Genomic DNA, 27,579 nt, shown 5'->3' with positions numbered 1-27,579 from the left:
AAAAAAATGGGGTTGTGTTTTGTCGCACTACCAGACCCGTCACCATAGTCATTATCCAATCTAATATATGAGGTTTTCACCCCTACATTTTTTAGACTGATTGCTTACAACACATCCTAACATTCTGATTAGCATGCCTTAATCAAGTTTGTTAGAATTTGCATGCCTTAAAAGTTCATCTGGAGGCATCTAAGCAAGAGGAATACGTCTTGAATCGCACATTCAACACGATATATGCAATCTAATCAGGTACCAAACATCCATTCAAAATTACTACATTTTGTGGGAGCGAATCAGCACTAATTGAATGGATTATGGATAACACAATTAGCAAGTAAACAAGTTTGAGCAACAAAAATAAATAAAGAAAAAACATAATCTGATCAGAAACAAGATCTAAAATGAAAAAGACAGTAGTAAAGAACTGTGAGAAGGTGGAGAAACTAGATAAAGTACTACCACCGAGAGAATCACCAAGATCGGCTTCCACCATTTCCTTATCCAAACCGTAAATGCAATAAGCGGATGCTTCAACATTAGGAGGATACTCTGCGTAGTGTGACTCCATCCACCACCAAAAATTGCTTCTAAAAGGAAAAAGAGAAGCCAACATCAGAATAGTTTTGCAATACTAAAGGTTCTGGTCATTGTCTCCAAAATCAGAATAGGAAAACAGAGTTAGAGAAAAGGATTCGGTGTTAAAATACTGAGAGGAGAAATCATTCTGCTGAGATCAGTTGTAATTGTTAGTGATTCAACCATGGATTGATTTCATGACGACAGACCTAACCAATAGATAATTATGTAGATTCACTAGGCTTGTTCTTCTCTCTGCCGCCGAGTTTCACTTCTACTGCTACTTGCAAGAGAAAGATCTGAGAATTTAGTGTACGTAGTAGGGTTTTAAGCCGGATCTTTATATAGTATGTAGGGATGTTAATAGACGGCTAAGATTGTGCATATTGATATAGACCTAGGGTCTCAAATGGGATGATTGAAAAATTAACTCCGAGGGGTACATGACTTCTGCATTTGGTCTTATAGTCAAATTTATAGCATTGGCCAATATTAAAAGTAGGCCACAGTTTGTTGACTTAGAAGTCACGAGTCAAGATCTTAATTAGCTTCATTGGATCAATTGGAGTTGCCTGGCTTTTGCCATTATGGACCCTATTGTAGTCAAGAGTCAAGACCCTCTTGGATCAAAGAGTGCAAGTCTTCAATGGAAAAAATAACTAAATAATCCAATACTGTAGAAGGGTAATATCTATCCAAACAAATCTGAAATAATTGTGATCACTGATCTTGTTGTCAAGAGTTAAGATCTTTATCTAACGCCATCAATTATCCTTGGCATAGAGAAAAATGAGAAAGCTCAAGGATATTGGGGTTGCATATAACCGACGAAAATACCTATGACATGCATGTGGAACAACTACTTTGCATGAATCATTATTCAGCTTATTATGATGGACGACCAATTTCATGGTTAAGATAGTGTGTTCCATACATAATGTCGAGAGTATAATGTCGACCCCCATTCAAGTTAGTAACAGATATAATCTGCCTTAAAAGTTAATGAAAGATATATCTGTTCTCGAAATGGATTTGTTCTTCCAGGAAGCTGTTGTGTTGCGGGACTTAATTATATCCTTGCTGCTGCTACTGACCGTTAAGTTGCTTGCTAGTGCTTGGAGAGCAAATGTGGACTAACTATGGCATCGCTGCCTCACTCCTCCGCAAATGTGGTGTTAGCCTACCTTACCCGTTCTGCCCAACTGCAACAAGTATGTGCAGTAAGACATGACAAACACCTGGCAAGCGATACCCTTGTTTAAAATGAATTCTAATCAGTATGGATTTATCAGTTCTTTTTCTATCCATGGATATACTTTGCTGGTTGGAAAATCCTAATGGTTGAAATTATGGTTTGAAACCCTTGGTGATTTAGTTTCATTTGAACTCGGCAGCAGTATTTTATCTCCAAAGATAACTAAGTGGAAATTTATCTACATTTTCCCGCACATGAAGATGAAGTACTCAAACGGGGTCATATAACACAAAGTGATTTTAGATATCAAATACTAGAATAGAAACAAGTATGATAAAACACAATCTGTAAATCTGAATACAGATTGTGATATGACACACAATTTGTAAACTTGAATTATAATATGATAAAACCAAAGAAAGGTATTAGACACAACAATAACTCAATGAAAAAAATGTAAAATTGGTGACAAGAGACTTCTGAGAGAATATATAGGATTCCTTAATGTAATTGAACTTGTGAGATCTAAAACTTTTGTTTCAAGATTTTTGGAGTTGTTAGAGTAATTCAAGAAGCTCATATCCGCCAGAGGGATCCTGACAACCAAAATGAAAATTAGAGAACCATACAAATAATTAAGCTGATGTTTTCTCACAGAATAAACAAAACCGTTTAAACTACTAGTAGAACAGAACCAAACATAATTTGTACATTCCACCACCACAAGCTCTGAAATAGAAAGTTAAAGGGGAAAGCAAATCAAACCTGATAAAACTGATGGTCTCACCAAATAAATGGATACCCCACCAGAATGACCACCAATCCCACGAATGAAATACCTGAAATCAAAGAAAAAAACAAAGATTAAATGAGAATAACAGATTTATCCAATTAGACCACCAATAAGAAGATAATTAAGTAAAATAGTTTGATGAAATGATATACATTTACAAACATTGTAATACCTCAGAAAAAAGAAGTCAAAATAATGAGAGGAGAAATCATTATGCTGATCGAGATAAGTTGTAAATGTTGATGCTGCTGCTGATGGCGTTGATGAAATATCATCCATGGTTTATATTTGATGATCATAGATTTACAGATCTACTGTTGATTTAGGGTTTTTCTCTCTGCCTGTTCTACTACTTGCAAGAGGAGGGTCTGAATGTTAATAGGGTTTTGAGCCAAGTAAAAAGTCTTTATAAACATGTAGACGGTTGAGATTGTGTTTTTGATACACGTGGGGGGATTAGAACGGGAAGATCGAAACCCTTTAGTCCTTACAGATGGGCTTGAGGAAACAAAACCTAGCAGAAAAGAACTGAATCAAGGTCGACGATTCCTGATATTGGGGTTACATGTGCTAGAGAACAAGGCCTAGTCTAACCTAAGTTTATTTTCGAAACCTATTTTGAGGCATACTAGATAATGCCAAAATAGGATCACTAAATAAAAAACAACATCACCCCTCATCCACCATTTTTAATAATGGTATAACTACCCTTATATAATTAGTATAAATGATTATGATTAGAATTGATTAATTATGAATTTTAAGGATTGATTACATTAAATTATTAGTGGTGAATTAGTAGAAAAATCAAATTTATGTGAGAGAGTTGGGATTTTTGAGAGGAAGAAGAAGAAGTGAAGAAAAAAAGCTTGGGTTTTGACTTTTGAGATTTTAGTGATTAGAAGTGACCAAAATGTATGATTCAAATCAGAGGTAAACTTCTATCGAGATTTAATTTCCTTTTATAAGTTGAATCTGCCAAAAAATTGAATTTTTAAAACCCAGATCTGCCGACCCGATGAACAGTTCGGCTCAAAAGTTATCAGTCGAACTTCACTCAAAAACTGAATCATCCACTAGGTTCGGCTGGAAAATTGAGGTTCGGCTGAAAATATTGTAAAGTCGCATTAGCCGAACATAGTGTTTCTCTAAATCATACACTAAGTTCGGCTCAAAATTGATACTGCAAGATCAGCGAACTGATCTTCTGAAAACCCTAATTTCATCTTTGAAATCATATTCTACCGATCAAACAAAATGAAATCAATCAAAAACAAGATGGGTTTGTTACGCATACATTCTAAAATACATCTAAGAGCAATTGAGATTTGGATTTCGCATTCCAACATCGCTCACTTCGATTCGTGTTTTCTTTGTTTGATTAATTTGTTTATTAAATTGGAGTCCTAGATGTTTAAGTTTAAAGTTTATTTTGATTTTTAATTTTAAATTTTTGAGGATAAGGGAACTATGACAAATTGAAATTATTTAGTGATATATAGGTAATTACACTACCTTTAGACACCCCTTATAAACCCACCCTAGATAATATAACGGATGAGTATGCCTCAAAAAAAATGAGTATGCCTCAAAATAGGTTTCTTATTTTCCACCACGTGCTGTGCGCCTGTGCCCAAACATTGAGTCTACTATGATGTATGGAAAGAGGCAAGGCCAAAGCTGGGTTTGTAGCCATAATAGACCAAACCCAGGCCGCAACTCCAAAACCGAAAATTCTTCTACCTGTAATCTTCCATGTTCAAAATGTAAAAATTGAACATCCATTTAGGCAGAATCCGATCGAAGAAATTGGAAACACCATAATTGATTACGATAACAAGGATTTGAGACCCCAAAGATTCATAAAATGGACATGATTAAAGCAATGAAGTTTTTTATCCGACCTAATTTTAGCTTTGATCATTAGAACTTGACTAATGTCGTTATTAAACCATAGCATTGTGGAATTTTGAATTGCTAGCTCATAGAGTTACAGAACAGTTAAATCGGAAGATTTGAGACCAAGTTGCATTATACATACGTAAACTGGGAAGGAGGAATCCAAGCCATCAACTAGAATAACCATTAAATTACAAAGGCGACAATTACAACCAATTCATTTGTTTTATCATTTAACTAAAAACTGCAATTAATTAAATCAAGTTCAGTAACTAATCTTGAGATAGTGCATTCAAATCATTAAGTAATAAATCGAAGATATTCAATTTGCAGCAGCTTCCGAAAATTGTCACTTTAAAATATTGATGCTTCAAAATCTATCAAAAAAAAACTTTAATACTTCAAATCTTGGTTCTACTTATGTATATGATTTTATTTGGATAGACACGCGTCATACTCATTCTTCCACCATTGTTGAAAGCCCCGTACGAAGAACATTAAAGATTTTGAAACCAAATTGAAAACCAATGGAAAAACCACCAATATGCTTTTTCAGGTTCTCTTGTTCATCTCTCTGGATTAGAAAGAAATAGAGATCAAACTTCAAAACGAACAAAGAGTTAATATACACAGAAACTGGTAAAGGTCATGCGTCATAGCGACAACAAAACATCAGTTTTCATCTACTGAGCATTGTGAAAATGTAGAATTAGTTACAAGAGATTGATTTCTGATATAATATCTTCTTGTGAAATCCGTGACTTTTGACTAATATCAATGCAGACTCTTTGCGCCATTATTGGAGGTACCAAGATAATGAAGCCATAAGTTGCTGAGCCTGAAACCAAAATTAAAATCAAGTAATCAATCCAAATTAGAAGAGATTTTATTTTTTCTTGACGTGAAAAGTTAAAATACAAGAAAAAATAGAAGAGATCGAAGTGATATTATAATTACACCAAAAAGTAGACCACCAGAATATCTAAAAGTAAAACTAACGAATTCATACCTGCAAGATTGTAGTAGTGGATAGAAATTGGACGTACAACAACCACTATACCATGAAAAGTTCAAACCACTAAACAATAGAAGAAGCCTCTGAAATCAAATTGAAAATCAGAGATTTAATGAGAAGAACAACTGTAGTAAAATATAAGACCCCAGAAAATACAATTCCAAACATTACGATACCTGAGAATTGCATCAGCAACCAAGTGAAAATATTGAGAGAAGAAATCATCATGCTAAGGTAAGTTATAAATGTTGATCCGTGGTTTTGATTTGATGATCATAGATCTAAATAAAAAAAAAAATCTGCTCGTGTTGATTTACTAGGGTCTCTTCTCCTCCTGCTAGAAGCAGATTTGGATGTAGTGTCGTAGGGTTTTAAGACATAAAAGAGTCTTTATACCATGCAGCGATGTTGATACACGGTTAAGATTGTGTGTCCCATATACGTGAAGAGTTTTGTACAGGATAGTTGAATATACCGTTGACCCACATTAAACAGTTCTGTTGACTGCTACCGCCGAAAAACACCCAAGAAGAAATTTCCCAAATTATTATTTTTTTGGGCAAGTAGGTGCAAAATGGGTTAAGTATCATCTACTTTTACATTTTTTTTTCGATTGTTGTCTCTTCCAAGTTCCAACACATATTTCCGCAACAAAGTCTATGTTATAAGTCTTTGAAAGATATGCACAATTTTAGTGGTGGCTTGTAAAATTTTGCTAAGCCTTCATGTACTAAGTTTGTGTTTCTTTTTTGTCAGGTGGGGACGTTAATCCAGACTGTTAAGGCTGAATCCTAATCACAGAGGCAACATCACATCTGTAATTAGAGAAAGTGAGGTCAATTTGGTAATCAAATCTTGGAGATTGAACAAGGATAAAGACAAAACCCAAATTAATAGAGATCATTGAACTATATGATTAAGACATAAACTGGTACAATTCAAGCATTATAGCACATAGTTCAATATGGAGAAAAAGACGATTACAATCCGGTGATAACCAAACTGTAAACTTGACTTTGAATCGGTTGAAGACCTTGACCTTCAAAGTGTATAGTGGAAGTCCCTGAATACAAATATTGATTTCTGATATCCAAATAGCACATTATCCTAAATGAATTTGTGAAATCAGTGACTTTTGACTAAGATCATTTTGATGCTTTCAAGTGGGACATATAAATTTGTTGAATTTCAGGTGGCCACATCAGTGTAGTGTAAAGTCTCTACAGAAAACATTCAAGGTTAGAAGCAGAAGATGGTTAACCTCAAACCAAAAAGGAAACCAGAGAATTAGACCACCAAACACATACTTTTTACACCACCAGAAACTCTAATATCATAGAAAAGATAAAAATAAATCAATCAAACCTTGAGAAACGGTAAAAGTGGGAGATATCATTATGGTGAGAAAACTTGTAGTTCTTAATGATGGTGTTGAGATACATCAACCATGGTTTTGATTTGATAATCATAGAAAGATAAATCTGCTTTTGTCTCTTGATTTAATAGCTAGGGTTCTTCTCTTCTATCCACCGACAAGTTTTGACTTGATGATCATAAATCTAACTAATACTTCTAGATCTGCTGTTGTGTTGATTTACTGTGCTTCTCTCTCCGCCCAGTTTCACTTCAACTGCTTGAAGGGAAAGATGTGAGAATTCACTAGGGTTTTCAGCCTTGCAGAATCTTTATATAGTCACAGGGTACTGATAGACGGGTTAAATTACCGATCAAAAGAAAGATAGACGGGTAAGATTGTGTGTTTCATAAATGTGGAAGGTAAAAAAAGAGAGGATGAATTAGCCTTTTATACACGTTTGAGGGTTTTGAACGAGATGATGAGTCTTCAGGAGGGGTACATGACTAAAAAGATACTCCATTAGTTGATTGCAACCATGGATGGTCTATTCGGTTGGTCGAATATGCAAAAAATAAAATTTAAACATTCAAAATGGATTGAGTTCATACTTGAGTTCCAATGAGGAAACTGAGATCGGACATGTTGGCTACTCTTTTCTTAGGCAAAAAAAAAAGAAGGAAGAGACGGCTTTATAAGAAATGCATGAAATTCGTTTAGTCCTTTCTTTCACATAGGATCCATAAAAAAAACAACATGGTTTTAAAATTTGAGAGGTGAACTACATTCCAGGAGTACAATCTAACCTTCTTTACTTTCTTTTTCCACTAACATTCTCACTGCTATAAAATCAAAATCAAAATCAAAGATGGGGTGGCAATTAGTCTTGATTACAATACTTAATAGCCAATTCATTAATTTTAAAGCATGTGCATGATCATGCACAGAGTAGTAACTACTCCTTCAAGTTGGACATTATCCATGTAATACAACAACCTAAATTATCTATAAAGAAGGAATACAACAGCTTTTAGATAATTCAATGTATCCCTTGAAAACTACAAGAAAAATCACTACTCAATGACTAGAATGGAAATGGACCAGATTAAAGGTTGATATATGCAAATTTTACACTTATCTAGGATGGATCAAATAAAAGGTTTGCGTGACAAAAAGATTATCCTAACTTAACTAGAGCAGAGAAGTACATGTATGACAAAAGGCACGAAAAATTATCTCTCAACTTTCTGTGGACCAATGTATCATGCATATATTCTGCCGGAAAGGCTTCTACTCCCTACTTAGAGGGCTGAGAAGAGACATTTTAGATAGGAAATCAGTCCCAGAGTGTCACTTATCCTTATTGGTACTTATGAACCATTTTTGCAAAAATATAGGAGACTGGTTATGGATTTAGTAGTGCAAATTCCTAAAATAAGTTGGAGACACATAGGGAGAAAAGATAATAGGCTTGCGGATGCCTTGGCGTTCATACCATCAATGTTAGTAGATCCAGTTGCAAGGGATATAAAAATACAAACACTTTTGTTACCATCTATAGAAAAGAGTGAAGAAGTGCAAACAGATGTGATGATCATAGACGATATACAAGAAGAAAACGTGAGTGAAGAAAAGGATTTGAGAACTGAGATACACTCTTATCTAGAGAAGGGAGAATTGCCAAAGAAAAGATTAGACGCGCACAAATTAAAGAGCCGTGCGACAAATTATGAATTAAGGGATGCAGTTCTTTATAGGAGATCATTTCTTGGACCTTCACTTAGATGTCTTACGCGAACGGAGGGAATCGAAATTCTAAAGGAATTACACTATGGCGATGCTGGCAACCATAGTGGAGGAAGATCACTTGGATATAAAGAAAAAATACAGGGCTATTACTGGCCATATATGCATGAAGATGCAAAACAAGTTTCGAGAAGATGCGAAGAATGTCAACGTCATGGAAAGAAGATACATGCACCTGGGGCTATGCTTAATACATCGACAAATGTGTGGCCTTTTGGGGAATAGATATTATAGGGCCATTTATACCAGGGACGGGACAAAAAAGATTCTTAATAGTCGCAACTGACTATTTCACTAAATGGGCAGAAGTAAAAGTAGTTCAACATATTCGTGATAAGGACATATTTAAATTCATTTTTGAAAATATCATATGCAGATTTGGAATTCCTGCACAATTGGTGTCTGATAACGGGAAGCAGTTTGAAGGCGAGAATATAACAATGCTGCTCAATGCGTTCAAAATTGAGAGTGGCAAATCTACTCCTTTGTATCCTCAAAGTAATGGACAAGTAGAAGCTACGAACAAAAAAATCGCAGACAATCTGAAGAAAAAATTAGAAGGGCACAATAAAGGATGGTGCGAACAAGTACATAATGTAGCATGGGCTTACAGAACTACAAGGAGAGAAGCAACAAGAATGTCACCCTTTTGTCTGACATATGGAGTAGAGGCAGTACTACCAACAGAAGTGATCATCCCTACCACAAAGAGAGAAGCTTGGGAAAATAATTTAAGTGCGGATTTGATTTTAACAAAGTTGGATGATTTGGAGGAAGTACGAGAAGTCGCTTTGCAGCGTATGAAAAATTATCAAAAAAGACTATCTCGAGAATACAACAAGCGGGATAAAATAAGAAAATTCCAACCAGGCGAATTGGTGCTACGCGAAATTCCAATTTATCAAAGTGGAAAAGATGGAAAGTTGGAGAAAAGATGGGATGGAGCTTATATAATAAAACGAATAGTTGGAGAGGGAGCATACGAATTAATGGATCCTGAAGGAAGAGATACAGGTCGTAAGTTGGATCGCCCTAGGAATAGACAGTTCTTGAAGAAATATTATCCATAGTTGCTTGCGAATCAATTCGCATGTACAAACAGTTAAAGTTTTAAAAGTTCATACTTTTGAATAAAAATGTAGCGCGAATCATTCGCTAAAGAGTTAATAAAAAGAGAAATAAGACCTTTATAAAAGACTACAAAAAATGATATTTATTATCAGATTGGCTAGGAATCCAAATATGGCGTGCACCCTAGTTCGCTCATATGCAAGAGGCAAAATAGTAAGACCTAACGCACGATATAATTGCAAAAGACCAAGAAGGCATGACTCAAGGGAAGGCTACACCGACCCCGGAACTTGAGTTGTGGAGATTTGGAGTAAGAATTAAACGATAATGCCCATCCGGGAGAGATACCTTAAATTTTCAGTCTAAGATACTAGTCTTAGATTGAGAGCCTAAGGTGAGAAAGGCTCTCCTAAGGAGTGCAGAAACTCGATCAGGGCGCCGAGGTACACAGTTGAGTCAAGAGTTCCCGGGATGTCTAGAGCGTACCTTTCCACTCTTGATAAGTCCTGACTGTGATGCACTCGGTCCGAAGATACCCCACTTAGGATGCAATCTTGCTGCCATAAACCCTATAGGTAGTGTATGCGAGATTGCGAAATCAACTGGTTGTTGAAAATCCGGATGGGAAGAGCCATAATCTTAACCAGATTGAGGTAAGCTTCCTTGAAGGGGCCACCAGGGGGAAGATAAGGACGGCACCCTCCACTAGGGAGCTGAATTGTGTCAAAAGACGTAAATGTTCCAAGACTTTTACTCATGAGAGTAGTAAGACTTGTGACATTTATGCAAAACACCTGAAGAAGAAATAATACAAGCAAAAAAGATAAGACGAGATCAATGGGACAATATACTAAAATACAAAGACTTCCTTCGATCTCGTCGCACGAAAAATGGGGCAAAATAAGACCTTTACATAAGAAGGCAGCATAAGACCTCCCAAATAAATTAAATAAACTACTGATAAATACGCACAATTGTTTCTTACAAGAAATATAATAAGAGACAAGTATGGGAATTAACATAACAATGTATTATATTCCTTGAAACAAACAAGTCTAAAGAGGGTGTGAAGGACCAAAAAACATCAAAATAAAGAAATGAAATCAAGAATGATCAAACAGTAACATCAGACTTTAGCGCTGGGCTCAGGATTTTCAATCTCAATACCGGCATCATTCGTAGATTTCTCTTCTTCTTGTTGAATTTCTTCATCACCTTGATCCTTCTCATCATCGCTTAAAAAGTCAAAATCGCTATCTGGTTCAGGATATTCTTCATCTTCACCCACATTGCATGCGGGGAGTCTTACTGCTGGAAGAGAATTGCTAGAAAGAATCCCATCAATAACAAATTGAGCGCTAGAGTGGCCTTTGCGAATAGCATCCCTTTCAAGATTTCTAGCATTTATCTCTAGAAAAGTCTTCTGGAATGCAAACCTTCTTCGTGCTCTGTTTCGAGACGCAGAAAGAGAAAGCTCAAGATTACCACGAGATAATTCCAGATTAGCATACTCTTTACGAACTTTGGATAATTTGGAATTCATTTGAGCGACAGCATACTGGTGCGATGCTTCAGAATCTACAAGTAGAAATAAAACATAACACTGTGTAAAAAAAAAATGTTGGGAAATTATCATGAAGCAGTCAACCCTAGCTGACTACCTTGGAAGAATTTGGAAAAAGAAAGGGTATTGTCCTTCATACTTTCCATTGCCTTATCAAATCCATCATGAACTGAACCACTGAGGCGATAGCGAATTTTCTTTTCTTCAGAAGAAAGAGATTTGTTCTTTTTCTTAAGAACGTCATAAGAATTCTTCAACTGGCCATATTGTTCTTGAAATTGATTCTTCTTCACAGAAAGATTTATATTATTCTGAATTAATTTCTCATTTTGGGAAATCATATCTTTAAGCGAAGTTTCGTACTGCTCCTCCTGTACGCGAAGAGTTCGCGCTTGGTTTTCATTTATTTCATGAAGAATTGATTACTATTGTGAAAACATTGCTTCTTTCTTTGAAAAAGACAGTTTTTCCCTAGAAAGGGTGTGGTGCTCTTCTGATAAGGTTTGATGAAGTAAGTCAGCATCGTGTGATAACTTAGAAAAATAAGATATTTGATCGCAAAGAAAATCGATTTTTTGAGTAAGACGGTAATTTTCATGGGAAAGATGGTCAATCTGATTATGTGCATATGAATTTTGATGATTTAGTTGATTTAGTTGAGACTGTAACTTCGCGTTATTCGCTTGGGCATCTTCGGCAAGGAATTGAAATTCATATCTCTTATTCATTCGCTTCTGGTTTAAATCTTAACAAATGCATGAAGAAATTTATAAAAATTAACGTATGCGGAGAAGTAAAAAATGCGATAACTGACTTAAAGATAAAAACAAGTACCTCTAAGTTTTTGATTATCGCTGCGAAGATTTTCAGCCTCAAAATTTGAAATCTGAAGTTCCCCTCTCAATCTTTGTATTTCCTTTTCCAAAGTAATATTTTTCTGCGAGAGTTCCAATTGAGAACAGCTGGACTCAAAATGCTTTTCAGCTAACATCATACGACGATGAGATTCCTAAAGAGAAAAAGATAAAGATTAGTACTTGGAAATGTCACTAAAGAAGATAAAAGTTAAGGTGTGAAGGATAATTACTAAAACGTCTAGAGCGACGTGGAAACTCGGGTCAATTTGAGAAAGGACCTCATCTCGCGAAGCCTTGTGAACAGGAAATTTCCGAAGAAGCTGACTTAAGGCAGAACATGAGAGAAGTTTGGAAGGATCATCAGTTAAAGATTGGGCAGAGTTGATAACATCGGAAAGAGTTTGAGTAGCCAATTTTACGCTATCCAAACCCTTTTTATTCAAAGGAAGAGAATCCAATAAGGAAAGAGAAGGAGGAGGAGTGGAAGTTGTTGGAATGGTGGATTTATCTTGAGGAAGGTTCAGATGAGAGCTAGAGCTAATGGGTGAAGGAAAAATTATATGCGATGGATTCGCAGAGGAAACATAGGGAGTATCTTTAAAAATCTCGTCATACGTAATAAAAGCATTCTCATCTATAGGAGGATTTTTTGGTGAAGGAGTAGCAGGAACATTCTTCTCAGAGCCTTGGGAAAATGTATGGGTAACAGAAACATCTTTCTCAGGAATTTGACTTATTAGTGTGCGAAGGTTGAACTGTAGATACAAGAACAACATCTACAGCAGCAAAATTTAAAATACAAAGATTTTAATAGAGAGGTACGGGTTTGCGAGACTTTTTAACTCTCTCTTTTTTACCATCAACTATTTCAGCATCAGAAGCCTGCGAAAATAAAGAAGATAAGAAATAGAGGCAACAATATTGTTTAGAGACAGTAGAGTATTTCTTACTTCTTTACTGTGCGAAGCCTTCCTCTTGTGAGATTCCTTGTTTTGAGGTTCATTATCGATACAGGGTTTCTTCTTTTGCGTTTCTTTATTTTCACTTGAAGAAGAATTGGGTCTTTGCATAATTCGAAGAGCACTACTTTGCCTGCGAAAGTATGGGAATCAGACCATATAATAATAATAATAATAAGTAATGGTTAAAATCAATAATTATAATGAAGAAAAGAAGCGAACCTTGATTCGAGATTCATGGTAGAAGAACAATAGCAGAAGAAATCAATACAACAGTAACAGAACTGGGAAGTAGCAGATGAAGATTAAGAGAGAGAGGTTGAATGATGAAAGAAGAAAATCTTGTGAATAAAACCCTTAAATAGGTGAAAAGAGGTTACCGGTTGGAGACGGTTCAAGCCGGTAAAAAAGGAAGAAAATCAACACGTGTAGAGAGGAGCTTGAAATCCGGATAACTGTCGATAAAATAAAATGTAAAAGGATAAGCATGTGCCATTTGAAAATGGAGAATTTCTCATATCGTCACTTTGAAGAACCAAGCGACATGAGAAGAGGCAAATGTAGGAGTTAAATATAGCGCATATTAATAATCACGCGAAGTGAAGAATACAACATACACGAGGAATATCGCACACAACAAATTGAGATGTCAGCAAAGTCACGGGTAAAGTGTGAGGAGTTATGCGAAGAAGTATGCTATGCGAAGATGAGCGATTGTATATGAGCGAATATGTCGCACAGAGATCCCGAAAATAAAGGAATTCTTAGCTGTCATCCACTATGTAAAACTCTATATAAAGGAGAGAGTAGTTGTCTTGTAAAGGATTTTAGGACAAGTCTTGTAGGAGAGATTGTAAGAGAGAGAAAGTGAGTTTAGCCTACAAGAAGTGTAATTGTAGGTTTTCATCTATCTTATAAAAAATCTGAATATATTCAATCAATAAGATCGTGAGATGATTACATAGAAAAGTAATTAGATTAAGTGGATTGTAGTTGTAAGATTTCTTACAACTACAACCATACCTTTCATTCCATTTCATTTGAACTCGTAACAGTATCTCATCTCCAAACATGAGTATTATAGTGGAAATTTATCTACATTTTCCCCGACATTAAGTACTCAAATCGGGTCATTTAAAACACAAGACACTTGGGATATCCAATAATAGAAAATGAAGAAGAATAAAAACAAGCCGCCCATCCGAGCTCATAGTGTATCCCAATTGGAATCAGAAGGCCAATTACAATCCAAGGATAACACAATCTGTAAACTGGAGTTAGAATAGGATGAACCTAAGAAAGGTACTAATACAACATTAAGTGATAACACAATGAAAAAGTTTAAAATTAGCGACAAGAGACTTCTTGAGATTGAATTAAGATTCCTTGTTGTAATTGAACTTGTAAAATCCGGAACATTTGATAAATATCAATTGATGCTTGGAAATGGCTAGATCATGAGATTCCTCAATGAATCCACCAGATTTTTGGATTTCAGAGTAATTAAAGAAGGTCGTATGCTTTGACAGATCCTGAAAACCAAAATGAAAAAAAAAAATGAGAGAAGTGAAGTGAATCTAAGACAACGTCTGAACCAAGTGACATGGGCATTGAGCCTGTGTTTGACGACCTAAGCATTATAGCTTGGGTGAGTGCATTGATGTATGGAAAGAGGCAAAGGCCATAGCAGGGAAGGGTTTTAGACCCTTTACCCAGTAAACCCAACACCGGTAAGAATATTGAGAAGAGACATTTTGGACGCTCCGGCTAATTGGTGTGTATAATCTGTTCTCAGGTAGCTGCCCCTACAATGAATCACAATATCTAACGTGTTGTAATGTTGGTTGTCACCCCCTTTACGAAGGAAATAATTGATGCCAAGTGTTTTGGCTACTCCTTGGATCATAGAAAAGCATTTTAAAATAGAAATTCAGCGATAATTAACAACTTGGCATCTCATTTGAAATTGCAATGGTTCTCCTATTGCTTAATATTTCAAAGGAATCTGAGGATTAATATCAATCCGAAGCCGGTGTCACTGTAGTACGGTGGTAAAATCGCTTGGTGATGATATCAGCGACCTGAGTTCGAATCTCGCCAGCACCAAAACTCTTTATCGATCGGGATGTTCAGTTGGGAGGAACCATACCTCTCTCACATGTCTACACTGTCTCTCTTAAATAATATGCACGTCCAAATGAGGTTCTTCAATTTGTAATGTTGGCCGAGTCAAATTTGAAATGAGTTTGGTTGGAGTCATGCGTCAAGATCATCTAGCTAAATCGGTCTAGTAAGAGGACTTGTAAAGCGTAAATTACACGTCAACAATATTCATCTTTGAAATATGAATCAATTTCATGTTCGATATGGCTGTGAGAGAAACGCACAGCGCATGATGAGAGGAAAAGTACTATGGCTGAAATTTGTTGCTACATTCTAACATGACTCTTCATGATATTATCCACCAGTTTGTTTATCATCACTTAGATTAATTAATTACAATCCAGTGATGACGTATCAAACAATAAAATAGGATTAAAACCTATCAAGACAAGATAAACACCCTATTCAAACCTCGATTCATACTAATTATTCAATACTACCCCTTAGGGGAGCAAATGAGAGCTAATTAACTTGTACAAATCATAAATTTGCTTCTATCTAAATTCCACTGATATGTATTGGACTCAATTTGAAGGATCAGAGATTAATTCATCCACCATTGTTGAAAGCCCATATGTTGAAGCGTGATTCTGAAATCAAAAATGAAAATCAGTCAAGGAAATGGTAAACAATTTAACACTATTAAAAAAACAAATAGAACCCAGAACTAAATTGCAGAGATACAGTAAAAATTCGAACCTAGAAGAAATCAAATAACCACTACACCGGAAAAATCACAGTAAACAGCTTCCACCACTTTCTTCTCCAAATGGTAAATGTAATCAGCTGAACCTTCAAAATTAGAACTGTATTTACCACCGAAACTTTCTAATGGAATAATAACCGACAACGGATTTATCTCCCAAACTTAAAGGTTATGGTATTCCACCATTATTGGAAGCCCATAAACATTAACATTGTTTTGAAATCGAGTGGAACATACATCGCATCACAAGCCTGACAGATGCTAAAACGTTGAGAGGAGAAATCATTATGCTAAGATAAATTGTAATTGTTGATGACGGTGATGGTGTCGAGAGTATAGTGTTGCTGCTGCATAGATCTGTGCTGGTTGTTTTAGGGTTCACTACAATGGCAACGAGAGGAGCTTGGAGACAGAGAGCTCAATTCCTAAAAATCTTTACAAACATCTTGGGATTTGATAGACGGTTGAGATTGTATCTTTATAAACATCGAGGGTTTTTGTGGATGATATCTGCAGTTAGACTTGATAGGCTAATTTGTCACGTTGACCAAGTCAAAAAAAGTGCTTTTGTGAATAATTATGCTTAAATAATTAAAATGAAGTAAAACCTTACAAGAAGCTAGATGGTTCCGAATCAGAAACTTAAGATGTGAATCAGACACTTCGTTCTGATAACTTAGGATCGGATTGAATTGGAGTCTGGTTGAAGTTATGTATCAATAAGTGTACACATTTGTTCTTAGTTATGGCTCATCAATATGGGGTCATTTCATTATCAAGGAATTGAAGAGAGGGTACAAAAACAGGTATAAGTCACCTTCAAAGAGATAGAGATAGATGATGGATTTAAGATCACGTAAATAGAAACAGAAAAGGAGAGACTCGAAAATGATCATGTAAGGGTAGGTCCTAAATTATTGTCTAATTGTATGAAAATATATCATTGAACATTCAAGATGGTCCATGATTTTAATGAAATTAGGTGGATTTTGATTTTTGAAATGTACCATATAACCTTGTCCACATAGTATATGGTCCATCACCACAAATATAGACTTTGTTTTTTGCAATACGGCATGCATCCAGATGCTCTACAAGCCTTAGAAATTTGCCACTTCAGAATCGGAGAGTTTTTGAACATTTTGGTTTTCAACTCTAATAGGGTGCATGTAATAATGATTCTAGTCCAATAATGAAGCTTTTTAATTACTAAGACACTAACTAAATCCATCTCTATTGATGGTAATGCTTCAATTTCCTTAACTGAAAAAAGTAACTTTTGTCCACAAATTATGAACTAGGTTTCATCACTGTTTAGCAAGAAAATGATTTAGTTAAAAGCTTATCAGTAAATTGTTAAGAGCAATTAATGGGAGCTAAACACCAACTATAACCCAACTAGCACAAAATGACCAGCATTCGGTCCCTATATAAACCCTTCTATGGCTTGCAACCAAAAACCACAAACTCATAAGCATTTCAATACATCTCAACTCATTCCTTTAGCAAAAAAATATTATTGTTTTCAAATTCAAATAGTAGAAACTAAGAAAATGGCAGCAATGTTGAAGTTGGCATGTGTTGTTCTAGCTTGTATGGTTGCGGTTGCACCATATGCAGCCGAAGGAGCAATCTCATGTGGTATGGTGACTTCGAAGATGGCACCATGCCTTGGCTACTTGACGGGAGGAAGTCTCCCAGCTACATGTTGTGCAGGAGTCAAGTCTCTGCTTGCATCTGCCCAGACCACCCCTGACCGTCAAGCTGCTTGCAGTTGCTTGAAGAGTGCCTCTGGTGGTATTGCCGGGCTTAACTATGGTAATGCTGCCTCACTCCCAAACAAATGTGGTGTTAACATCCCGTACAAGATCAGCCCCTCTACTGACTGCACCAAGTATGTATCTATGTTATATTTTATTATCGAAGTTATTTCTGTTTGTAGGACGGACTAATTAACAATGTTGTAACAGAGATCCTAAAGTCGTTCAAAGTTCGGGCTTAATGAACTCTAATTTAAATAGATTTTTCTTAAAGTTTTGTTATAATTGTTTGCTAATATAGTCATGTTTTGCTGCAGGGTTCAGTAAATACCAAAACCATACCATGAGAGGATGCATTTAGCCAGAATCAATGAGCTACTGATGTATGATGAAGAATAAAATGGATGTTTAGTTTGCCGATCTTTATTAACTATCATTCGCCGCTTAGTGCCTAGTATTGTACGCTATTATGTGATGTTGTTGTTGTTGTTGTTGCCGTGGTCGTTGTTGGGTTTTAATATCATCAAATCAGAGCAGATATTTCCTGGTAATTAATGTAATCCTCCAACGTTTAACTAAAGAAAATGAATATTTACATGATATTAGCTCTAACCTTCTAATGATCATCCATTGCTAACAATAATCCCTTACTTCGTTGGACAAAAAGAGACAGCAGACGATGACTTGATGTCAACTAAATATATTCTCCCAATCAGAACGATGGATTTTGTATTTGAAAATTGAAATCCATTAGTCACTCCAGAAGGGGCGTATTGTCATATATAGTGCTTTCTTTTCTTTCTTTTTCTTTTTTTGATATCGGTGATGCATTCTTTGCGTATATGAGTGGTTCCACCTATAGTAGTTCTACACCCAACTAGGACAAATTCGCACTTCTTCTGTGAAATCTTTTTGGAAATGCCGCTAAGATTCGGATAACATCCAACTTAATTAATTGTATAAATTAAGATTCGGATAGCATTTCTCTGCAAGTCCAAATGAAGACGTATTTGCGGCATATATGGTTTTACACTTTTACCAAACAGTGTAAATCGTGAATAGCAAATCAATTTTCAATATTGCAAAGAGTTAGTTTTATCTCCACAATAGATGTAATAATTGTCCTGAAGTCACGAGTCAAGAGACTTGGTTAGCATTATTGTACAGGATGCCATCAGTTGTCCTTTGCGTAAGAAAGATATGCGTCAAGGTCGGTGATATCGTGGTTGTATGTGTCCGACAAGAAGACCTACTCTGACCAAATTTTTGTGCCAAGACATGCATGTGCACCAAGTAGTATGCGCGAACATTTTTCCATGCTACGACAAGAGGCACGGTCAAAGCTAGCCTCTTCATTTGTTGCCGGACCCTAGCTAGCAATAAGGTTTAAACCCATGTAGCCACAAGTTATAACAACTCATTAAAGGACCGTCGCATACTTTATCGGAAAGTCGCTGATATCGTGGTTGTATTTGTCCGACAACAAGACCTACTCTGACCAAATTTTTGTGCCAAGTCTAAGACATGCATGTGCACCAAGTACTATGCGCGAACATTTTTCCATAATGGACGATCTATTTTACCAAACTTTCTTATGAAACTATCGAGAAGTATCGTGGGAAAGCACACTGCAGAGTAGTACATGTAGACAAAAGTTATAACCACTTACCAAGGATCCTCGGATGCACCACATACTTTATCGGAAAGGCTTCTATAATCTATACCCTTTATGCAGTGTCGGTAAGAGAACTGAGAAGAGACATTTCGACGCTCCGGCAAGGATGCCGGCTGTTCCCATGTAGTCATACTATTGAGGATGGGCTGCAATCAGTGTCACCGTCACGTAACCTTTTTTCAAGTTGGTCCTTACAAGCAGTAAGGTCTTGATCAATGACAAGGTCGGAGTTTCGGTGTAGTACATGTTTTTGTTCCCTTTAACAAACAAATTGATGCCATGTGTGGGCTACTCTTATGTCAAAAATAAAATCTTGGTACGGCTTTGAAAGAAACGATGAGATGGTTTTAGTCTTTTCGTTCACACGGGATTAACAAAACAACATTAGCTTAAAAATGACAAGCATTCAGTCATTTTAAACTAATTAAAGCTATCTCTATAGACAGCAATGCTTCAACTATAGTTAAAATTAGACATCTCATATCAGTGGGCAGGTCCAAGTGAGTAACTGTACTAGAACGTGGTATGATAACTACAAAATTTATACCATCGGGGAGGATTTGCATTTCGACAGAATGAGTGAGCTACAGATAAATGATGAAGAAGAATGAAATGGATGTTTAGGTGATGAAGCTTTATGCCATAAAGAGGGCTGATGCACGTACTTGTGCCGAGCTTTATAATTAGCTATCATTCACTGCTTAGTGCCTAATATACTAGCGGAAAATGGGTCATTTGTCCAAATATTTTTAAATCACGATTTAAATGGACGAGTAAAAAATAGTTTGGGTGAAATGGCCAAAAAAAAATAGCATTCATCCTAGCTTAAATTTAAAAAATAACAAGGATGAAACTGGATACATCCTGTGTAAATTAAAAATAAGAAAAAATATTTGAAAATGGGCACGATAAAACTGGTTACATCCTGCCTATTTTTATATTTTTGTCCATTTAAACAGTATCAAAATCTAACTGTCCATTTCACCCAGGGATTGTTGATTTTGGTCTTTTTAATCAATTTTGTGATATACTAGTCGGTGCATATGATTAAGTCACTTAGTCAGTCGAGAGGGACCTATTGTCTCATATGTACTCATGCATGTATAGTGGTAGGTTTTTTTTTTTTTGGTCGGTAATAAGGAATTTTATTAATAGAAGACAGACAAGCTGCCGAAAAAAATACATGTTACAAATTCCGACCAGGGAAGGACAGTGTATCCACCCAAAGAAAAAACGACCTGAGAATTACCGGCACAAGGAACTACAGCTGAAATAAAATCCCAAAACAAGCCAAAATAATCAGATCAGGTACGTTTCAGAGTGGTTCGAAGACCACAATCTTCCAATTAAGCATGAAATCTTTAAGAGTAATGTTTTGGAACTCAGGTTGTAGGTGCAACCAATAAGTTAAGGTGTGTTTTATTTTCTGAATGATCTTGTCGATAGTATGAGACTTGTTTTCGAAATCTCTCTTATTCCGCTCTTTTCACAATGACCATAGTATAGCATCTGGTAAAGCTTTGATGACAGAGGATTACCTGGAAACATTACTAGGACTTGGCCATGTGCTTAGCGCTATGCAAACCGTAGGAGGAAGCATCCAAACGAGATTAAATTCAGCGCGAAAGAAATTCCAAATGTAACTTGAAGTATGGCAATGAAGGAGCATGTGCACATTTGTTTCTTCATCCCTTGTGCACAGGTAACAATGATTGACCTATGTGAACCATCTTTTCTTGATCAACTGGTCTTGCGTTAAGACTTTGTGTCTAGCTGCCAACCATAAGAAGAAACTAACTTTAGAAAGCCATGACTTCGACCAAATTATCTTAGGATGAACATGCTCTTTAGAGTCATCATCTACACCATTAGTCTTCACTAGCCAAAGATAACATTTTTCAACAGTGAACTCTCTAGCTTTTTGATATTCTTTCCAGAATCTTATGTCGTCATTATTGGATGGAACTAGTCCATTAGATTCCAGCAGGTGAAGTAGTGAAGCTATATCACTTATTACTTTATCGTGGACTCTTCTAGTGATGCCAAAATTCCATGTTCCATAGATGCTCGAGTATACTTCACTGACAGTAAGCGTCTCCGATGTTGAGGCATTGTAGGCTACAGGAAATTGGTTAGCTAAGGGATGCTCTCCAATCCAAATGTCACACCAGAAATTTATTCTACTACCATCACCCAATTTAATAAAAAAAGTTAGCTTTGAAAGCTTCGTAGTGCTTGTGTATGCCTCTCCATATTGTACAACCATAAGGATGTTTAGTATTCTTGGTGGACCACCCTGCTTGCATCATGCCGTACTTTTCTGCAATAATTTTCTTCCATAAAGGATTCTCTTTTAAACCAAACTTCCACAATCACTTCATTAACAAGGCTATAGTCATCAAATGCAGTTGTTTGATGCCTAATCCTCCTTATTTTTTAGGCTTTAAGAGACGTTGCCACTTCACAGGGTGATATTTCTTGTCTCCATCACCATCATCCCATAAGAAGTTACGAATTATAGTTTCAAGCTTATGTATGACATTCATGGGAGCTTCAAAAATAGAGAAATAATAAATGGGAAGAGATTAAAGTACAAAATTTATCATGGTTAGTTTACGTCCTTTAGATAGATTTATAACTTTCCATGTTGATAGGCGAGACTTCATCAGTTCTTCTAGTTTGTTCCACTTAAGATTGGATCTATAATTGTCCCCTAAAGGCAAACCAAGATAAGAAGTAGGCAAAGATTGCACATTTCACCCCAAAGAAACAACATAAGAATTGATGTTATGGACTTCCCCAACTGGCATAAGCGACGTCTTGTGGAAATTCACCTTAAGGCCTGAAATTATTTCAAACCAGATCAAGATATTGCGGAGATTGGAAATGCATTGCTGATCATTTTGGAGGAAAACAAGGGTATCATCGGCGAACTGGAGATGTGTTATTTTAGCTCCACCTGGAAAAATCTCGAAGCCTTTGAGCCAACCAACTTGCGCTGCCTTTTCGAAGAGTAAATTTAGAGCTTCTGCAATAATCAAAAATAAAAATAGGGAGAGAGGGTCTCCCTGAAGAAGACCTTTCGAGCTTTTAAAACAATCATTGGGGAACCATTGATGAGCACAGAAAAATTCACATTGGAGATAGCTGCTTTTATCTACAGTCTCCGTTTAACTCCAAAGCCCATTCTCTTCAACACATAATCAAAAAAAGACCGAGCTACATTATTGTAAGATTTTTGAAAATCGATTTTACAGAGAATAACTGCTTGTTGAAACCTTTGAGAGGAATTGATGCATTCGTTCGCAATGATAGCTCCATCCATTATTTGTCTACCCTCTACATAAGCTGATTGTTGATGGCTGATGATTATAGGAAGAACTTTTTTGAGTCTTGTGGCAATGAACTTTGATATAATCTTGTTTATGCTGCTCATTAAGCTAATTGGGCGAAAATCAGTGATGAACTCTAGGTCTTGCACTTTCGGAATGAGAACAAGAAAAGTTGACTTGAGTCTCCAATCTATCGAGTTGTTGTAGTAGAGCTCGTCCATGACCAGGAGAATGTCATGCTTCATTAAATCCCAAGACTTACTGATGACAAAGATGGGCATTCCGTCAGGACCTGGAGCTTTCTCTTGGGCTAACTCAGCTAAAGCCATATGAACTTCTTCTTCAGTGAACTTGATTTCAAGCTTGTTGGCGTCTTCGTGTGAGATGGAAGGGAAAGTGAGTCCATCTAGCTGAGGTCTAGAAAAAGAGTCTTCTTCGAATAATCCTTGATAGTAAGAAACAATTTCCTCTTTAATAATAGTTTTGTCGCTTGTCAAAGCCCCATTTATGTTTAACTGCGAAATTTTTTTACCTCTTTGTTTTGATGATGCATACTTGTGGAAAAAGCGGGTATTATTTTCATGTTCCTCAACCCAATTGATTGTAGCTCTTTGTTTCCAAAAAACATTATGCATCTTCGCTAATCTCTTGAAATCAGCCTTTGCTTCAATTTTTTCCATCGCTAGTGGATCCAACAACAATTTAGACTCCACAATTTGACCTGCAATGAGATTATTTTGGATTAAGGTGTCAATTTTTCCAAAAACCTCATGGTTCCATTCATTCAACTTTCTTTTAGAGCCTGCATTTTCTTTGCGAGAATAAAGCCAGGAGATCCAATAAAGATAAAGGATTGCCACCAATTTCGCATGAGCTCCAAGATTGTGGGATCTTGCAACCATATCTTTTCGAATCTGCACGGAGTTGGACCCCAACCTTCATTCTGTGTGGACAGCAAAATGGGACATTGATCTGAAAATGGCTTGGGTAAGGTTGTTTGCTCAATCCTTGAGTAATTGTCTTCCCAAGAGGAAGAAATAACAAAACGGTCAAGCTTGCTCCAAGAAGAATTTCTGCTCCAAGTGAAGTGACTGCCGATTAAAGGCAAATCCATGAGGTGATGCTGCTGAACAAGAGATGCAAATTTCTTCATGGATTTAGAATTGTGGTTTATGCCGGATCTTTCGTGCAGGAATCTAGTGACATTGAAATCACCAAACAACACCCAAGGTTCCTTCCAAATGGTTCTAATGTCTCTTAATTCAGCCCAAAATTGTATAGTGGTAGTTCTATACCTGCGGAGGGAAAATCCGAGGTTGCTTGCGTGATTTTTTTTTTGCAAAGTAGTTTGGCCATCAGTTGTCATCACACTTGAAGTCTTGAGTCAAGATCTTAGTTTAGGTTTATTGGATGCCATCAGTTGTCTAAAAGAAATAAATGACAAGACTGAAGAGGACTGAGAAGATATTTCATCAGGGCGACCCACCACACAATCAGTCACTTGTTTAAGGTTTTGATCTCCAACGTATGACAATACGAGAGTTGAAATATATTGGTGTAGTAAATGTTTGGTGTCCCCTTAATGAAAGAAATAATCGATGCCAAGCCAAGTGTTGGCTACTGTTTTCTCAAAAAGAGAATCTAAGTATGGCTTCGAAAGAGATTTTGTTCACACAGGAGTATTGGGAAAACAACATTTTCACAAAGATTGAAAAGAAAATTACCATGGCTAAAATTTGTTGGTAATAAATCCTGATAGTGAAATTAAGAGAGGTTGAGCTAGATGATTAAAATCATGTATAAAGAAATTGGGAAGGGTAAAAATTAGTCAACAGATATTATTAAATGAAAATGCTTTGTTCTTTAATCAAATTTGAATTTTGTTTCTTACAACTTAGGATTGGATTGAATTGGAGTTTGGTTGAAGTTATGCATCAAGATCACCTAGTTCAATTGTATTAGTAAGACGACTTATAATCCAACTAATAGAATTGACAAGTATTCCCCATTAACTATAATTAATTAGTTGATATCTAGTCTTTTCGCACATTAATATTGGAATTACACAGAACTTAATGACAGCCAACTTCCAACCACAGCCCAACTAATAGAATTGAGAAGTATTCCCCTATATAAACCCCTTTATGCCTTGTGACCATACACATACTCAAAAGTTTATTCGATTTATTCTCATCTCAATAAACCTCTTCCTCATGGGAAACTTATATCACCCCCCTTATAAGTTTAGTAACTACCAAGTAAGAAAATGGCAGCGATGCTTAAGCTGGCATATGTGCTTCTTGCATGCATGGTTATCGTTTCACCTTATGCAGCTGAAGGAGCAATTTCATGTGGTAGGTGGTTAGCAAAATGACACCATGCATTCCCTACCTGACAGGGGGTGCTCTTCCACCTAGCTGTTGTGCAGGTTTCAAGTATCTCGTTTCTGCTACTAAAACCACTCCTGACCGTCAAACTGCTTGCAATTGCTTAAAGAGTGCCGTTGGTGGTATCCCTGGGATTAACTATGGTAATGCAGCCTCCCTCCCCGGAAAGTGTGGTATTACCGTCCCTTATAAGTTCAGCCGCTCCACTGACTGCACCAAGTATGCATTTTTATGATCCATGTTCTGTTTTTGCATTTTATTTTAGTTTCATTAATAGAATTTCATAAATTGCTAAGAGTAGATACACACATGACGATCTGTAACTAATCTAAATGTCTTCTCTTTTGTGTTGCAGGGTGTAGTTGTAGGAAATCCTACAACACACCCCATTAACTATTCCTAAGTCTAAATCTATTTCACAATCAAAATAAAGATTAAAATGCTAAAATTATAAATTGGACACAAAATTTACGTGGTTCGATCAATATGATCTACATCCACGGGGTTAGGTTTCACTATGGTTGAAGAAATTACATATGGATTACAATTGAGACTCCATTAATGAGTATTTGGAGCTCTAGATTGATGAAGAAAGAAGAAGGAGATAATAATACCAATTCTATCTCCTCTATCTACAAGGATACTTCATAGTGGATGACAGCTCATGTTTCCCTTATTTTCGGGATCACCGTGCGACATTCTCGCACACTAGGAAATTAATGAACTTCGCATACTAACAAATGTTGTGCGATATTTTGGTCCTACATTTTGCCTCTTTTTTCTTGAATATCGCTTGAAGAATGATCTTCAAGGAAAAATCCACTTTGTTGTAGTTGTTGGTGCGAGATGCATGATGTTGCAGTAGTCTTTAATCTTTGTTGTTGAATGAACTACGCGAAAGAATACTTTTCTTGAAAAGTACGTACTTGCCTCTATTCTTTTGTGAAGTTCTGAAACTTTGAGAAGTATATATGAAGCTATCATTCCTTGAAGTATGCGAATTATGAAGTATCTTTGGAGAAGTATAAGAAGTATGAAGTATGAAGTATCCTTGAAGAAATATAAGAAGTATGAAGTATGAAGTATCCTTGAAGAAGTATAAGAAGTACTAATCCTCGAAATATAAGAAGTATTGCTAATCAATCATGCGAAACTTTTGTGATGTGATTCCTATTACATGTCTTCTATTTCTCTTACTCCGTTGTTGGTGAGAATTCTTGTTATTCATGAATGAGCGTCTTCTTTGGAAATGATTCTGACCGAGAGGATAAAGAGTAAAAAATTGTTTTCTTGATAATTCATAGTTGCCTCTATTTTTACTTATGAGGGAATAACCCTTAAGAAAGTGCTGGATGAGCGAATTGATCTTCACGTCTTTCTTCTTTGAGTATAATGTCTTCAAATTGCTTATGCGAAATAATTGAGCCAAAACACTTATGCGATGAAATGTGATGCGATGCTTATGCCATGTAATGCTTATGCGATGCTTATGTCATGAATGTGTATGCAATGCTTATGTCATGTAATGTATAGATAATGTTGAGTTACTTACCTTTGTTCTTTGTCCATCCTTAGTTCATCGTGTCGCATTGTATTGTTGCTTCTTTTCCCTTATTTCTTTGACTTTTCCTCAATCACATTTACTATGCGATCTTCTTCGCATCCTATCCGCTCTTTATCAATTTTTACAAAACAATATTAACTTGTGTTCTATTTTTCTCATGAGGTTTTATTTTGCCTAACGATTCCTTTGCCCATGTGCGAACTTAGTTTTGCTACTCCTTTTTCGGATATCCTGCAAAATAAATATATAGTTAAATAAACATATTTTTCTTTTCTCGGAGGTCTTATTGGCCTTCCTTAGTAAAGGTCTTACTTTTTCCTTTGGGCGGCAAAATCACAGGCCGTCTTTACATTTTCATGCAATGACCCATTGATCTTGCCTTATCATCTCTTGTATTATTGCCTCTTCAGGATACTGATGCGATAATGCAACAGGCCTAAGTACTCCCGTGAGTAGAAGCCACATAACATTGTCGTCTTTTGACACAATTCATCTCCCTAATAAAGGGTGTCGTCCCTATCTTCCCCTCTGTTTGCCCCTTCAAGGAAGCTTACCTCTATCGGGTTAAGATTATGGCTCTTCCCATCCGTCCTTTCAACAACCAGTTGTTTTCGCAGCCTCGCATATACTACCGATAAGGTTTATGGTAGCAAGACTGCACCCTAGGTGGGGCATCTTCGGACCGAGCGCATCATAGTCAGGACTTGTCAAGAGTGGCAAGGTACGCTCCAGACGCCCCGGGCACTCTAGACTCAACCGAGTACGTAGGCGCCCTGATCGAGTTTCTGCACTCCTTAGGAGAGCCTTTCTCACCTTATTTTCTCAATCTACGGGTGTTATCTTAGACTGAAAGTTTAAGGTATCTCTCCCGGATGGGCATCATCGTTTTATTCTCATCCCAAA

General features: G+C 36.4%; 3 protein-coding genes, 1 long non-coding RNA gene and 1 pseudogene across 5 annotated transcripts; 2 read left to right on the top strand and 3 right to left on the bottom strand.

Annotated features, from left to right (window-relative positions):
- Positions 1 to 284: 284 nt before the first annotated feature.
- Positions 285 to 2,900, bottom strand: LOC113278170. 2 transcript variants are annotated; one of them, XM_026527077.1, is made up of 3 exons: positions 2,737 to 2,900; positions 2,537 to 2,610; positions 285 to 587 (listed from the first exon to the last, which is right to left on the bottom strand). In XM_026527077.1, the coding sequence occupies exons 1-3, from the start codon at positions 2,841 to 2,843 to the stop codon at positions 397 to 399; spliced, it is 372 nt and encodes a 123-aa protein (XP_026382862.1). In that variant the 5' UTR covers positions 2,844 to 2,900; the 3' UTR covers positions 285 to 396. The 2 variants fall into 2 exon arrangements, 1 of the variants encoding a protein (XP_026382862.1); XR_003325340.1 differs by lacking the exon at positions 285 to 587 and adding an exon at positions 2,056 to 2,367.
- A 1,899-nt stretch (positions 2,901 to 4,799) lies between these two features.
- Positions 4,800 to 5,784, bottom strand: LOC113278169. Its single transcript, XR_003325339.1, has 3 exons — positions 5,655 to 5,784; positions 5,473 to 5,561; positions 4,800 to 5,301 (listed from the first exon to the last, which is right to left on the bottom strand). It is a non-coding gene; the product is annotated as an uncharacterized LOC113278169 (long non-coding RNA).
- Positions 5,785 to 17,411: 11,627 nt separating this feature from the next.
- LOC113283698 (non-specific lipid-transfer protein-like) lies at positions 17,412 to 18,320 on the top strand. Its single transcript, XM_026533027.1, has 2 exons — positions 17,412 to 17,852; positions 18,036 to 18,320. The coding sequence occupies exons 1-2, from the start codon at positions 17,512 to 17,514 to the stop codon at positions 18,043 to 18,045; spliced, it is 351 nt and encodes a 116-aa protein (XP_026388812.1). The 5' UTR covers positions 17,412 to 17,511; the 3' UTR covers positions 18,046 to 18,320.
- A 4,230-nt stretch (positions 18,321 to 22,550) lies between these two features.
- On the bottom strand, positions 22,551 to 23,627 carry LOC113280094. Its single transcript, XM_026528744.1, has one exon. It carries the CDS (start codon positions 23,625 to 23,627, stop codon positions 22,551 to 22,553), a length of 1,077 nt encoding a protein of 358 aa, XP_026384529.1.
- A 1,293-nt stretch (positions 23,628 to 24,920) lies between these two features.
- On the top strand, positions 24,921 to 25,562 carry LOC113278168 (annotated as a pseudogene).
- The last annotated feature ends 2,017 nt before the right edge of the window (positions 25,563 to 27,579 follow it).

The sequence above is a fragment of the Papaver somniferum genome, chromosome 5 (assembly GCF_003573695.1).
Source record: "Papaver somniferum cultivar HN1 chromosome 5, ASM357369v1, whole genome shotgun sequence".
NCBI classification, from domain to species: domain Eukaryota; kingdom Viridiplantae; phylum Streptophyta; class Magnoliopsida; order Ranunculales; family Papaveraceae; genus Papaver; species Papaver somniferum.
This window is presented reverse-complemented; position numbering and strand designations above follow the sequence as displayed.